Below are 15,595 nucleotides of genomic sequence, written 5' to 3'. Positions count from 1 at the left end.
GCTCTCCCGCCCGGTAAAAGAACTGAGCGCCGGGGAGCGCTGCTACAGGCTCTCTGCAGCCAACCCGGACCGTGCAATCACTTTGCTCTGACGCTGGATTAACTAGATTTTAATCGTTTTTTGTTTCCCCCACCCCCATCCACACACCCCATCTCCTCCTTCTCTCCCGCCCCCCCTTCCCTACACACCTCTCTTCCCCCCTTGTCTCAAGCCTAACCTTGTCTTGTGGTCATGGGGTCTATAATTTCATTTTTGTCTAGGCTGGTGAGAGCTCTGCTTGTTCTGTAAAGTGGATGTCAGGTGGATCTATGTTCTGGAAGGAACAAAGAGGCAGCGAAGGCAGCGCGGGGGAAGTTTGAGCGGCGAGGATGCAGGCTGTGTACTGGTACGCGGTCCTTCTGCTGCAGCCCACCCTTTACCTGGTGAGTGTCCCTGGCCCCTCGCACGGGCCGGGGCGGGGGGACCTCGGCGGGGAGGAGGACAGCAGCCTGGCCGAGAAACAGCAAACTCACGGCAGCTGCCGCCGCCCCGCTGCCAGCCCTGCCCGTCCTCCCGGGGTCGGGCCGGGACAGGAACCGGGGCAGGGAGGCGCGGCTCTCGGCCAGGACCTCTCGACGGGGCACGGAGGAGGCAGACCCGTAACTTCTCCTCTGGGAAGGGGTGCGCCACCCGGGCCGGGTTTCCCGGTACCTCCTCCCGGGCTGGGTCTCCCGGTCCCTGCAGCGGGGCCCGCCCAGGCTGTAGGCTGGAAGCAACTTCTTGCCCTCTGCTCCCTGCTGAGCGTGGCAGCATCTGCGGAGGGAGCCCCCCCTTTCATGTGCCACTACGGTGGCGCGGCACAAACGCGCGGCGCAGGGCGACGGGCACAGCTTAGTGTACTCCGCCTGAAGTGTCATTGACTTTCGCAGCAAATATCCTTTAAGATTACAGGGGAAAAACACGAGTAAATAGAAGCGTTATCTCCTTTAACACACACTTCATTCCCTCTACGATCGCAAGTAACAAAACCAAGGCGGGCTGCTTCTATGCAGCCCGCGCCCTCGCTCGCCTGCCATGCGTTACGTAGGCGATATCTTGTCGGGGAGCTCGCCCCCGTGGCGGCGGGGTCGGAAAAGCCCCTTTTCAGGGATGCTGCCGAGAGAAGCACCCTGGAGCAGTACCGGGGGAGGCGGCTGCTCCTCTCCGGCTCCGCGGCCTCCGGTCACTGCCTGCTTTGGCGCTGCCACGCCACGTGGGGGCACTGCGGGGCAGTGCGGCGAGGCGGAGTGCGGGGCAGCCAATCCCGAGCGGGCCCGGGACGGGACGGTGCAGGCGGAGGTGACGCGCGCTTTTTCCGCGTCCGCGCAGCGTGCAGCGCGGCAGCGCAGCCCCGGGTCCGCTCCCGTCCCGTCGCTCCCGACGTGTGTCCCGCTGGGGGCCCCTACCCTTGCTGGGCGGTGCCACCTCTGCCGCGGGCGCCTCTCCTCCCCTCGAATTTTATAGCCGGGGGCTGGAGGGGGCTGAGCCGGAGAGTGGGGTGGGGGGAGCAGGGAAAAAAGTGTGAGGCAAATAATCTATCAAAAAGCCGGAGCGAGATCGATACGTCGTGTTAAATTTTAAATGTGTTTGCTGGCACTTAAACTGCTCTCGACTCATTACAACAACAGTGCTGGATTTATTCTAATGCGCTGCAGTCTGAACAACAAGCGCATTAATTCTCCTTTAATTGTAAACTGGGAGCATTTGAAAACCATTCAGTGTGCAAATTATGCTGATTCAATTACCGTTTAGTTACAGACTTCATTACCTGAATGCTTTTTTTTTTTTTTTTTTTTCCTGGTTGTGTTGTTTTCTGAGAGCTTGGCATTGCAGAATGAGGAGATGATCTTTCAGGTTCCCTCGAAACAATGCGAAATATGATGAAAAAGAGACAAAATAGGGAATAAAAGACAAGCTAGGGGGAAGAGATGCGTTCTTTGGCTGGACTGTGTCTTCTGCCAAAACACTCGGAGGGGGGGATCCAAAGGATTTCCCCTGTCTAACCCGATTCTCCTTTCTGAGTCGATACTTCCACGTTTCCGTCAGCCTCTCTCCTTTCTCTGTATTCGGGAGTGACTCTGAAAGTTTGCATTAGGCCGTCGCCTGTAAATAAACTGTTTATTAGCATCGAAGCATGAAGCTCAGATTAAAGCTTTAACACAGTGCCACAAACCAGCACGGCACTGCACTTTGCGCTGCCAATCCCTGTGCACGAGCCACTCTGTGTGGACCAGAGCAGTTTCAATTAGGAATTACATTTTCAGTACCCAGCCTGTGAGAAGGGACAAACGAAATGGCAGTGCAACCAGCTTCCCGTTGAGTTGGTTAAAATAATCCTTTCTGAGAGGAGCTAGTGTTATAGGGGAGAGGGACAACAGCCTGTTTCCCCTCTGCCTGAGCTTGGCAGTGTTCAGTTACTCATTTCCAGACACTCGGTGACCTGTAATTTCCCTTCACCCAGCAAAACACTGCTTTCTTTTCTTTTTTGTTTATTTTATTTATTTATTTTTCCCACCTTTAAACGTCTTCCTAATGAAATTGGGGTGTGTGTGTGTGTGTATGTGAGAATGCTCCTTCTCTACTCCCCCTTTTTAATAGAGCCATATGCCATCCGGCCTCATTGCCACAAATTTATAGAGGTCACGGCCAACCAGAACAAGAAGGAATATTACTGGGGTAGAGATGGTTCGTCCTATATGTGTATTGATAAGAACAGTAGTTGGCCTTTGAGAGATGTGTATTTTCTCCTTGTTTCGAGCTGTGCAGTGTATTGAAAATGTTGTATTTGATTTGCAGTGGAAGTGCATTTCCTTTGGCCTAAACGGATAACTTAGTACTTTTTTGGTAGAATTAGGAGTTAACCTTTAAATGCTTGCAGTTATTTTCTTTCTAGACATTTAGAGAGCTGCAGAAAGTGTTCAAGCAGCTACACTCGGTCTCACCACGAGACTCCACTTCACTGCTGTTCTTTCAAAAGCATCTTAGTCTTATTCTAATGGGTAATGTTTTCTTAACGAACAGGACTGTGCCAAGGTCAAAATCGTCATTAAGGAAGCACGTAAATATTAAGAAAGAAAAAACCGCCCGGAGATCGTAGACTCTTTTAGGTTTGAGCTCTGTTAAAGACAACGAGGTTTTACACCATTCCCTTAGTGGAAATCTCCTCGTTTAATTCCTGCTCGTTGCCGGTGGATTTCCAGTCTGACACCACAGGACAATAAACCGCCAGGCTGCTTCTTTCCATTTCTTCCTTTTTTTTTTTTTTTCTTTTTTTTTTTTTTTCCCTTTTCCTGAGTGGAAGCGACATGCTACAGAAGTGACTACAAACCCCTCGGATTGCTGGCGAAGACGGCAAGGATCCTAGCTAGTTATTTCTCACTAGGACAGGTCAAGCATTGCCCCGAAGGAGGAGGCAGGTCGTTTCCGTCCAGGCTGTTAAGGGGACCCTCCTTAGCGCGGAAGGGGGCTGGCGGGCAGAGGGGCCGGCAACTCTCGGTGGCCACCGGAGCTCGCCCCGTCCTGCCGCTCTCCGACCCCAGCCTGATCCTGCGCTCCCCTGCCCGGCCAAGCCAGGGCGCCGGGCGGCAGCGTGCCTTCCGGATGCGGGATTTCACCCCCGGCATGTCCCCAGGTTCTGCCTTCGCTTGCTCTAGGGAGGAACTTCCCGCACTGTTTTCATGAGATCTCACCGGCTTGAAGAGACTTCGGCTCCTTTACCTAAGTACTCCTTCTCCGAAGTGGCGGGTACGGGACTAAAACCGATAGGAGTTTTGCGTTTCGTGTTGCTAGGGTAAGGATCCCTCCCCCCTGAGTCTCCCCGCCTTGTCGTCTTTTCCCAGCAAAGTATTTCTTCGCTGGTGAGTTTGTAAAATAGGATATATACCAGAGCCGGCTGGCAAAGCAGTTTAACTCTTTGTAGAACTTAAGCAGAGCAAGAGCAAATGAAGGGGTGATTTTCCTCCCCCCCGACAAGGGGTACGAGCAGGTTGTTTCACGGGGGAAGCTGCTCTGCGCGGCGCTTTGCCCGAGCAGGAGAACCGAGGGCTCCCTACCGGAGCCTTGTTCTGCGGGGCCAGGGCTTCAGCGAGGGTCCGGTTCCAGCTCGACAACTTCCTTCGGCACCGGGCTGGGAATTTTAGGGTCTGTTCCACACCGTCCCTGTAGTTTGGAGGCCTTCTGACAGCCGAGCGGAGCTTTCCTACAAAATGTTGTGAATAAGAGAGGTTTAAAATTGTCCTCAAAGATGGCACACTTGGCACGGTGTTTGCTGAGAGGGAGGAACGGGGGGTTGAAGTGCTCCAGACTTTTGTGTACATTTAATTTCGCTCCATGTCGCACTGTTTGCGGTGATTTCACCCCGGTTAATGAAAGCTCTGGGGAACGCGAGGAGGTATCACGTGCCGGAGAAGATAAGTTGATTTTATATCTTCTTCTTCTTTCTTTTTAAAGATAGTTGCGGCTTGTGTCCTACTTTGTCGTGGGAGGAACAAAACCCCTCTGTAGGCACTGCTTTTTCCCCCCCAAATAAGCGATTTCTTGCCGTTTTCAATTGACGTCGAAGGCGGGGGGGGGGCGGGGGAGGGAGAAAAGAGTGCTTGGATCGGAGGGGGTGAAGGGGCTTTCTGTGCGGGAGAGTTTAGGTAGCCTTGCGAAGATTCCACTCCTTTCTGGAGGAGTTCGAGGGAGGCTTCGAGGTGGTGTAGGTGGAGTAATTACTTTTTCGGAAGGCAAGACACGGGTATGGCAACGGGCTCGGAGATCCTGTAGGCGAAATAAACTTTTCTGAGCTCTAGTTTCTTTTTTGTTTCCTGTTAAGTGGAGATTGGTGCATTTTTTCCCGGGCTTCCTTCCTTCCTAACCACCAGGGACCTGCGCTAGGAGTTTAAGAAGGGGCTTCCCCGCACTAAAAGTTCTTTTTCCTGGTGCTTAGTACACATTATTTTAATTTCTTATATCGCTGGAGAAAGCAGTCTGGAACAGATTTCGTCTTTTGGGGAGGCACCTGAATATAATCCAATATCTCTGCCTCTCTTTGGCTAGCCCAATCTTCAAAGTCGGCACCTAGAGGTATCCATTTTAAGCTCTTTAATATTTCCCTGCATCTCTAAACCGCCATTTTAATTAACAAAAAGCCAATTTCCCAGCCGTCTTGGAAAGTGCGGTGAAGCAGGTTAAGAAACCAATTGCTCGGAATAGCCAGCACTTGGAGAAAATGAATGTGTGAGCCATCCTTCCCTCTCTAGCATTGGCTTCTCTTCTCCCGATTGCGTTTGTGTGAAGTTATGCTGTGATTTATCAGATACTTTAACACCCAGCTCGCTCTTCTTGTAAGTCAGCATTAAACCACCTCCTGGGCTCTTTGTAAATACAGCTTTAGCATTTTTTTCATGCAGCAGATTGACATGTTGACGATCCTGTTTTAAGGAATGTGACAATAAAGTGGAAAACCGAAGGCTGGCAAGCACTTCATCAAGGATAAAAAGGTTCTGCTGTAAGGATGTCACTCAATTTATTGTGAAAGTCGAATGAATTACGTTTAATGAAAGTGCTCCCCAGATGAATATTACCAGCAATTTCCTGAGTTGGCTCTGTCAAATTGATATGAGGAAATGCCAACCCGTATCAAAAAAGATCTCCAATCTCAATTACTATGCAAGCTTTCAAAGAGCTTCTTTTTATTGATATGATATATATTGGCGGGTTCTCAATGCTGGGGAAACTGCTCTGTTCAACAGGACAGCATATTTCCTAGTTGATTGTTTAACCCTACGTGTTTCTGGCTTTTGTTTAAACTTCTGTGAGTGTCCTTCTTTTGGAGGAGTCCGTTTCTGTGACTTAGAGAGAACAAAGTTATATGTCTGGTAGAGAGCAGGGGTGATGCACATTGCAGGCAGTTTGTTCAGCCTCGATGGGCAAAGCCAAAGGTCAAGAGAAATAACACGGCTGGTACATTTTTTGTGTATTTCTAGTAGACAATCCAGAGCACGGTAATATTTTTTACCAATAGCAATCCCAATATTCCCGTCCTTTATTCCTCATTCCTCTAGGGCTTCTTTGGGCAAATTAGAAATTCACTAAGACCTCAAAGAGAGAGAAAAGCACTTTTGTCCCCACATCTACATAAGAATTGACTTTGTGAGAGGCTTTTCTGTTCCGTTTTAACTACTGTGACACCGGTCGTTGTTTAGGAATACAGCTTCTCTTCCCACAATCCATCTTGCTGGGCTTGATTGTGATCAGAAGAGGGATTCAGTCAGCTTTCTTCTACCACTTTCCCTTTCTCTTTCAATTTTTAAATCGAAGAGGAGAGAGAGACGCTATTAAAGGACAACCGGGAGATGCTCGGTACTCCGCAGCAGGACGGGGACATGGGCACCTTCACGCGTGGAGCTGTGCTCCCTGCATGCAGCATTAAAGAGGAAGCAGAAGGAGCTTGTCCTTATCACATGTCGGGTTAGTTTGGATTCCCATTTTTCTGTTCACTACTGGATGCGCTCCTAAAACTTTCTTCAGTGCACGATTAGTTGAAGTGAGGTTGTTTTTTTTTTTTTTTCTTTTTTAAAGTATGTTTTCTTCCCTCTCTGTCGGAGATGCTGCCTGTTTCGAGCCGCGGAAGGCCAGTGCAAGCGCTGCGGGAAAAGCGGACAAAGGCTTGCAGACGGGCTGGGACAAGGCTGACTTCGAGGTGCCCCGCTCCGCTCCGGGCTCCGCCGCGCAGCACCTCGCAGGCCCGGGGTTGGCGCTCCCCTTTGGACCGCCGGCGGCAGCTCCGGCCGTGCAGCACCTTGGAGAGGTCCCGGGGAATGGGGACGGGGAGCGGGGACAGCCGCGCCAGCATAGCGGTCAGGGCCCGGCCCTCCTGCGTCACGGCGGTCGCTGTGCGCTGCCGGGGAGCCCGGCGGCCCCCGCAACCCCTCTGTCACAGGCGCCTTCAATGTTTCGTGTCACTGCTGCTCACACCTGGCCTACAATCCGCTCTGAACGTGGGGTTTGGCTTCCTGCGTTAGTTTCCTGAAGGAAGAAGTAGACAGGAGGACCGGCACACCTATGTATTTACTGTTGCTGCTGACTGGATTTCTTTTAGAGGCAAAGAAGCTGCTTCATATTCTGAGGAAAAAAACTGACCAGAGGAGCAATATATGAGTGTGTAGGGCAACAGGGATGGGATCTCCTATAGGATCTTGGCAGGATGAATCTGGGGATCAGGAAGGCTGGTTTGGTATGTTTGTGTTTGTCTCATTCTATCCCAGAATGACAGCATCCTCTCTTTCTGGGGGGAGTCCCAAGACATCCGCGAGCATTGGAGTCAAAACGGCTGTGCAACACAGTTGATACTAAGACATGGAAGCAGGGAGTGGTTAATTAATAATGATACTTCCTATCCTGAGGGTCATGGCAGGAGTTGCTCTCAGGCACAGTTGATGTCATTGGTATGGGGTAGTGGTACTTTTGAGACACCTGTAAGGGGCAGGCAGATCTTGCTCCCTCCACATGCCTGTGTCCTGACAGCCAGTGCTCAGGGTATCTCCCAGATCCCTCCTTGCTTTCAAGAGGAAATAATACCAGGCAAGTGTCTTCATCCTTGTAAATCCCCACGTACTATTGACAGAGCTGTCTTCTAGAGGTCTGATACCTGAAAAGCACTTGTCAATAAAACACTGACTTTTGGCAAGGCAGGTGTAAGTGGATGACTGATGGAGAGTCCTTCACTAAAGGAATGTGATGGGAATTGACTAGGCTGAGAGGAAAAGCAACCTGCAATCCCCACCAACCCTGCAGACAAAAGCCATTTATTCCTGGTTCGTATTCTCCCATGAATATCAGTAGCAACTGTGATGCTTTTTTTTCCAGTCCCTATGCATGGTGCCTGGAAATTGTATCATCTGCTTCAGAGATACAGCTTTTATCTTCCAAATGCCACCCTCATTAATGTCAGTGTCTCACAGTCCAACTAGTGACAAATGTCTCAGGGACGTTTATCTGCCTTGCATACTACATCCATCTCTCCAGGTGCCCTGTCTTTTACTCTCCAAGGAGTAGTTTAGTAATATTTTCTTTCTTGTCCTCTCTGTGTGCTGTGAAATGATTTGTTCACTAGCTGGTCTCTGCCCTGTCCATTCACATGTTACTTTTGTCAGTGCCCTCTGAAGTATCACATCTCTTGTTAATCTGTTTCATCACTTTGACGACAGGTTGACCAGCACATGTGAAGATAATCTGCTCTTTCTGCATCTGCAGACTATGAAGGGGAGAAATTAGGCTTTTTTGCTTGCATGATAATAGTGCGCTATTGTACTCAAAACTCATTTTCTAGTACAGACTGGATGCAAAAAACTAAAGAATGAGGAGCCTGCTTGTTTCTTTGTGTGTGTAGCCTGGTTATTCCTTATTGCTGAACTTCTGAAAAACTGATAAGTAAAGTATGCCTGTGTTATTTCTTTGTATATTTCCTTAAACTTGGGTGTTTAAGCTGGACAGGGTCTCGCTAGGCTCAGCAGAATCAGCAGCAGAGATGATGACGAAAACAATACCAGGAAAGAAGTGATCTAGCAGCCTCAGTTCTTGGAAAACCTGTAATTAAAATATAATATATATATATATATATATAAAAATTGCATTATGCATTTAGAAAAGAAAAAGTGAAAAGTCACTTAAAATCTAATCAATACAGCATTCCCAGTTGAAAACCAGAAGATCCTACTTATCTTCCTAGTTAGAATATCTGATACTTTGATCCAGAAATCCCTGGACTCAGTGTTTCTGCCCGATACTACATACTGATTTTGGAAATAACATCAGTAACATGACAAATTATTACTGACTAACTCGTCTTAATGTTGTGTTCTCCTCCCTGACTCCCCATGCATTATCTGGGAGTTAATTTTCGGATGGTGCACTGTTTCCTGCATTTGTCTGAGAGGTGCATATAAACCACTGGGTAAAAAGAAAAAAAGAAGTCATACTCTAGCCATGTACCAAGAGCGCTCTTGTAAACCAAAGGCTCCTACACAGCAGATCCTATGGCCTGTTCCTGCAATGTTATACAAAATAGGATTTCTCTGTAAATTCATGTCTTACTTGTGCAAGGAGGATGGATTCTGTTTCCTGTTGAAGATTAAGTAGGCCATTTCTAGCACTGAGAATTGCTTGCCATTATTCAGATGCCACTTTGAATTGAAAGTGTAATTGTCAGGTCTTAAAAAAATTTAGCTAATGGAATTTCTGTTATGATAGTTCAGGCCACCTGTACTGTAATACGTATTTGCACAGTCATTTTTATGAGCTATTCTTGATTGAACTTTGGAAAAATAATTCTTCTACTAGGCTATTTTGTCGACAAATGTTGCCATAGGCCTTCAGGTATATAAAACTACTTATATAAAATGAATGGACTGCTTTTTATGTTTACAATCTCATCCATAGCATTTGAGGTCCTGTAAAGTAAGGTATGGACTTAAAATAAGGATCATATTAAAGCTGTGTCCTTATGATTGCTGCACTGTCAATAGCAATATTGTAAAATATTACTCATTTAAAATCAGAATGTTAGTGTGTAATTTGACTCAATTTCTGTTGTTGCTTTCTGCAGCTACTCTGTTACACACCGAGTTTTTCTTAATGTTTATGTGGGGAATGCTTTGTGCCTTGAGAAGATTTTGTAAGCAATATTGCTAGGTAAAACATAGCAATAATCCTGTAGCTTTATGGGTGACAATTGCTGAGTGAACAGATCTTTAAAGAGGAGGGAAATAAGGAGGAGTACAAATACAGAGATGTGACATAAAAGGTGTGCATAATAGTACAGCAAAACCTTCACCATTAGAAAAGATGGGCTCCATCCTGCTGCCTTCATCTGTAATGGATATTACCTTAACAAGGCCCACAGTTTTATATTCCTACTTATTTATTCTCTCTGCTTCCACAAACAATCCCATTTGCTTAATTGTCTTGCTTGCTGTAGATGGTAGAGTTGAACACGTTGGAAACAGAGGTGCAAGAGTATGACCCTTTAATTACACTCCTTTCTAATATCTGAAATAGGAGACATTGGGATTTTGATAGTTACTGTCCTGGGTTCAGCAGTAGCAGTCAGTTTTTCTCCTTTTTAGTAGCTGTTGCAGCACAGGGGAAGTAGACTGCGTGGTTCTAATTTACAGCCGGGGCTTAAACCACGACAGTTACTTGCACAAAGGATATTCTTAACTTCAACGGAGCCAGTTCTGCGAGCGGTCAGTTGGCGTGAGAAAGGAACAACATTGTCTGACCCTTGGTAAGACAGTGGTCTACGTGAATCATCTATGTCTTCAGCTTTCTTCTGCTGAATCAAGTGGTAGTACCTCTTGCTGTTTACCTCCTTCTTCTGTGAGCAGCTCTGCTGCCTCTATTAAAATTAGTTATTTCAATAAGATACTATCCCACAGAATCACAGATATATCAGTTTGTGTTTGCACCTTAAATACACAGAATATTTCCTAGCTAAAGCAGAGCATGAGCCTTAGAAAAGTTGTTGAGTGGATTAGCAGATTTTAATGTTATGGTTCAGTATTTCAATGTAATGCAACCCAAATGAATATGGAAATGTGTGACTAAGTATGTAGGAGGAGGTAAAAGTGCTGCTTTTATTCTTCACAATTTATAGGATATTCTGAAATTGTGGGGTTGTAGCAGACACTTCAGAGTAGACACCAGTGGTTTGTAACTACTTTTTAGAAGCAAAACACAAGCTTAACACTTCAGCGTTCAGAAATTCACTCACATACGGTTCAGTGCTTTACTGAGCTAGGATCATAAGAAAGCAAATGCAGTATGGTTTTTGAATTTCTGGTTTTAGGATATAAAATTTTCTTCTTCCATACCACAAAAGATCACTCATCTGTATCTTTATAAATGATACAAAGTAATATTTATGCCAAAGCTTGCTGAATTTGCCTCTGGGCTACTTAGGATCTATTACAATATTATGTTTATAAAGATGCATCTGTTATTCCACACCCTAAATGTGTTTTCTCCATTATAGTTGGATAATAATTAATTGTGTATTAAAAAATGATCCATTAATTATTTAATAATTTTTTTTTGTTCTGAATCTTTGCAATCATAATTTGTTCTGGCTACTGATTCAGCTTCTGAAGAAATAGTCTGCAAAATGTCATTATCTTTGAAATGAAACTAAATTTTATTTTTTCAAATAGATTTTTTTTTTTGGTAGATGTATTTTTTAAGTATCAGGCATCCTGAGAATTACAAAGAATTACAAAGAGATGCAAATGGTGGCGTATCTGAGAAGCCATGTGTGGCCTGTATGCAGTATTATATCTGTGCTCTACATTTGCAGTCTAACTGCTACTGATGTACATTTTTTGCAGACTACTGCAGATTTTTTTTCCTTACAGAAGAAAAATGTACTTAAAAAGTGACCATGTAAGGCAAAAAACCTACCTTATTTACTCCTACACAAGAAACTTGCATGTTGATTCAAGACCATTCAGATTCATAAGAACTTTGCCATTGATTTCTCTGGTCATAAAATGGTATCCTTAGCTTAATAAATACTTCCACTTTTATAAGGAGGTTGGGAATGCTATTTCATTACATTTTAGCTTGAGTTGCTTTGTGTGAATTGCCTATTCATACCTAGCACCGGAAGAAAGAAGTAAGCATTTCTAATGAAGGTGAAAGAACACGTACGTACGGCTATGTGGTGTTCATAGCCTTTGGTCTGAGCAGCTTAGTCTCCTGTGAAGTTAAGAAGAACTGAGTGGGCTCTATATGCTTTCAGTTTTAGCATTTTTTTTTGACATTGTGGTCTGCTTCAGTACGTTTACCCAGAAGAATATTGTCCTGTCTTTAATCTGCCATGAGATCCTTCCTTTAGATCCAAGTCCATTTGTTCTCTGGCAGAATGGTTCAATGGCTACAGTACTCCTTCACCTAGAGTAATGACTACATGAATTGTCCCTCAGCTTTTGTGTTTTGTTTTATCCAAGCAGCACAGTGTTAGTGCCAGTTTATCTATGTCTGGCAAAAAAAGGGAATCTGTGCTGCCAGCCGTTATAAGTGGGTGATTTGCTTTAGCTCAACAGGTGGAGCTGTGACTGCGCTAGCCTGTTGATTCAGGCTAAAATTCAGCTAGTTGGCAGGTCCCTGACTCAATTATGCTTGTGTATTTCACATTCCCTAAACTTGCACCTACTTTTCCATTGCTTCTGGAAAGTTTTTAACCTCCTGAGCAGATGTAAAGCACTTCATATAATGAGAGGCATATGTGCTCATGTATTCATAGGAAAAGTTGTTCATTGATGGAATGTAATGGTTCCACAGCTGCTATGGAAGCTGTTTTCTATCCCAGCTTTTCAAATTAATGTAGATATATAGACTGGCAGTATTTCCACATAGCCCTCCTTAAGTATGCTCCCCTTGGCATGATTGATTTAAGATTAATCCCCGAATTCTAGGAGTTTTCTGTCCCCTGCTTTTTTTTCAGGACCTCAAAGGCTGTAGAAATGTTTGGAATAATTCTCTCTTCAGCATGTTTAGAAAAGGCAAAACCTGGGTTTACGTTAAGAACTTCTGTAAAAATAGCAAACCTGTTTGTAAATCCTGTAATTCTCGCTTCATAGACTACTTGCAACTCCTATGGGCCATGGTCCTTGTTGCCCTTTCTTTCCTTGATTTAGCTGCAGCTGATCATGTGGTGGCTGGATTAACAAATGAAGGATCATTCTGTAACGGAACAACTATCACAGAAAAACAGGGGAGTGGCTTGAAATAAATTTGGGTTAATAGCATGAGGATTCACCTTTAAAAATTCCTGTTCGTCAGAACCTTTCAGTTCTTCTGTATTCTCATCCTTTTATATTAATTTTTGAACACATATTAATTTTGAACACCTGTATAAAATTATTTTGTCCGATGAATGTTTAGAGAAGGATTGTTTCTGTATAGATTTGTGTTTCCCTTGGTAAATCAGAGCTTCAAACATAATACTGAGTGTTTACTAATCACATCATAAGTGTTCCTAATACTACAGTTAGAGTGACCAAGTCAGCAGAACAAAGGCAATACTAGCTGAAGATTTAAAGTCACACCATCTCTAGTAAAGAAATAATCATGATTGGATGAAACAAAGAGCTCCTAAACAAATTCCAGAGTAAAATATGCTGAAAACATTCACTGAATGCTTATGAATAAAAAAGGCAGTCAGAGTGGGAGAGGCTATTTCATAAGCAGAAATGTAGGATAAATTAATCAAATTGTTTGCTATTAATAATGTGATCAGCTACAGTCAGATTCTAACAAATATGCCCACTGGGGATGGAAAAATCTACCCAATTGAAATTAAATTGATAAATTTACCCTAGTTTCTAATGCCTTCTGAGCATATATTTAGGAAGCAAAAGCTGTCCTAAAGATGGCCTGGCTGAAAATGGACTCAATTATTTTTCTTAATTGAGATAGTTCTCTTTGACAATGGAAGTAATTTTCAAGTTACTTGAGGCATTTAATGTGTCACTGCTTAGGTAGAAAATTCCCAGCAGAAATATAAGTATGAAAGTAACCTCCAATGATTATAAAAATAAACTTGAGTTTATGTTCTTTTGTTTGTTTTCAAGATAAGTAAACATGATATGGGAGTTTTTTGTGTGGTTTTTTTTTTTTTGTTTGTTTTGTTTTGTTTTGTGTTTTTTTTTTTTTTTTTTTAGATTACATGTTTTGACCTGTTTAACACCGTAAAGAATGTTTTCTATGTCCACCTCTACTTTTGCTAAAGGACTCATTGGGAATGGTAGAGAATGCATGTTGTTAGCTCTCATGCATGATGAAACAGGAGGTTCATCTTCCATGAAATCCTGTTTGTCCTAAACTATGAATGAGTCACTGAAGTTGCATAGAAATAAGTACAGTAATCAAAAGGCAATCCCAGCACAAATTCCTTCTTAGAAATCAAAACAAAATCTCAAAGAAAATAGAATCTGAATAAAGACTCATTCTGTCCCAATTGCTTTGCTTTCATAGTCTTTTCTCCTTCAATATCTTACTTCTAGAAGAGCCTGTCTCCTCTAAGCCTAGACCTCTATTTTCTTCTTGGCTGCTTAAGAATCATTTACACAGCATCTGACATTATTAGAGGCTGAGTCAGTGTTACCCAAATTCTAAGATTCTGACTTCAGCCACAAGCTTGGTTCAAGGCTCTACTCTTCACTTAGGGTTGTTTGGGCTTTTTTTTATCTTGTACAGTATTACTGCCGTTGAGCACAACAAAGAAACTTTGCAAATGTTCAGTGAAACAACTGTGCAGAAAGTTTCTCTTGCGTGCAATATTCTTTAGTCTTCATCTTTGTTGTCTTGTATCGCAGCTTCTACCTTTAATTGGTTAACTACTTCATATTCAATTACTTCATAATTACTTCACATCAACCATGCTCTCAAGCTCTGACTTTCTTCAGTGTGGTGATTTCAGTTCATGACAGACTGAATATCGTCTTGGACATTTTTCAGTGTCCTCACTGTATAGTACCTTCTCCGTGACTGATGTAATTCAGAACATAGAAACATGCTAACAACATGCAGCTAAGCTCTAATCCCTGATAAATGACTGCCCCTCACATCCAGTTATCACAACAGAATTAGTATCAGCTGTGATAGTTAGACTCTGGATTATTTGTTAGTTTACATGGCACCACTGCACCCTAAAATACCATAACATCTCTAGTAATCATGCCCTTGATTCACAGATGCACATGAAAGCAAAAAAAAAAAAAACAAAAATAGGGCAGGGCTGGCTATTGGGAAGTAGTTCCAGCTGGGTCTGTAACACTCTGAACTTAACAAAATATATGGTAGAGTCATAGGGCTGTTCTATTCTCCATTTCATTTGTCTTTCATCAATATTTTTTTCGCTAAATCAGGGTCTGAAGCCCTTGGTATGAAGATAAGAGATTTAATTTCTTTCTCTGCTTCAGGACCATGAACCCAAAACTTATGCTTCTGAGGGAATTGCTGTAACTACTGTCTAGTGGAATAACATGGGGAATTTTCTTTATTTTGCTTGTTCATTTTATTCTGCTTAGTTTAATGTACTCAGGTAATTCTTCAGCCAGGAAACAGGATCTCCCTATAGGTAAGCTTTAAGACATTCATGGTTTTGAGTCTTTCTCTCTTGCTTTTTGGCCCTATGTATATGAGTTTATTCATAGTAGAAGCACTTAAGGTTTTGAGAGCCCTTATCAGAAAATAAAGCTTTATTCTGATGTGAAGGAAATTCTTAAACCAGAAAATTAAAATTATGTTGCCCTGGGCATATTAGCAAGAGTAAAATAAGGTGCCTAATTCTTGGAACAATTTATGCCTCAGAAATGTCAGAAAGTGTTTAAATTAATTCCTTGTCTTCCTTTAGTTGCTCAGTTTGGATAGTTTAGTAGTTTCTGTGAATTATGCTTTCAGAAAACTTCTCCCAGGAGGGATATGTGGGTATCTAATTCCAAGTTACGAACTCTTAACAGGTCCTTGGGACAGAGAGAGTGAGCACTTCATTGAAGTATTCATAAGCACCTTCTGAATCTAGCCTGGATGATCT

General features: G+C 43.7%; 1 protein-coding gene across 1 annotated transcript in view; it reads left to right on the top strand.

Moving 5' to 3' along the window:
* Positions 1–368: 368 nt before the first annotated feature.
* NXPH1 (neurexophilin 1) overlaps positions 369–15,595 on the top strand; it is a gene marked incomplete at both ends in the record, with an annotated part of 144,388 nt that continues 129,161 nt past the window's right edge. Inside the window, one exon of the mRNA XM_080611135.1 lies at positions 369–422. Coding sequence (XP_080467261.1) covers positions 369–422 — 54 coding nt within the window. The remainder of the gene's footprint in view (positions 423–15,595) is intronic.

This window comes from Psittacula echo, assembly GCF_963264785.1.
Source record: "Psittacula echo genome assembly, chromosome: 2".
NCBI classification, from domain to species: Eukaryota; Metazoa; Chordata; class Aves; order Psittaciformes; family Psittacidae; genus Psittacula; species Psittacula echo.
The sequence above is the reverse complement of the archived record's forward strand: the minus strand, read 5'-3'. Positions and strand labels throughout refer to the sequence as shown.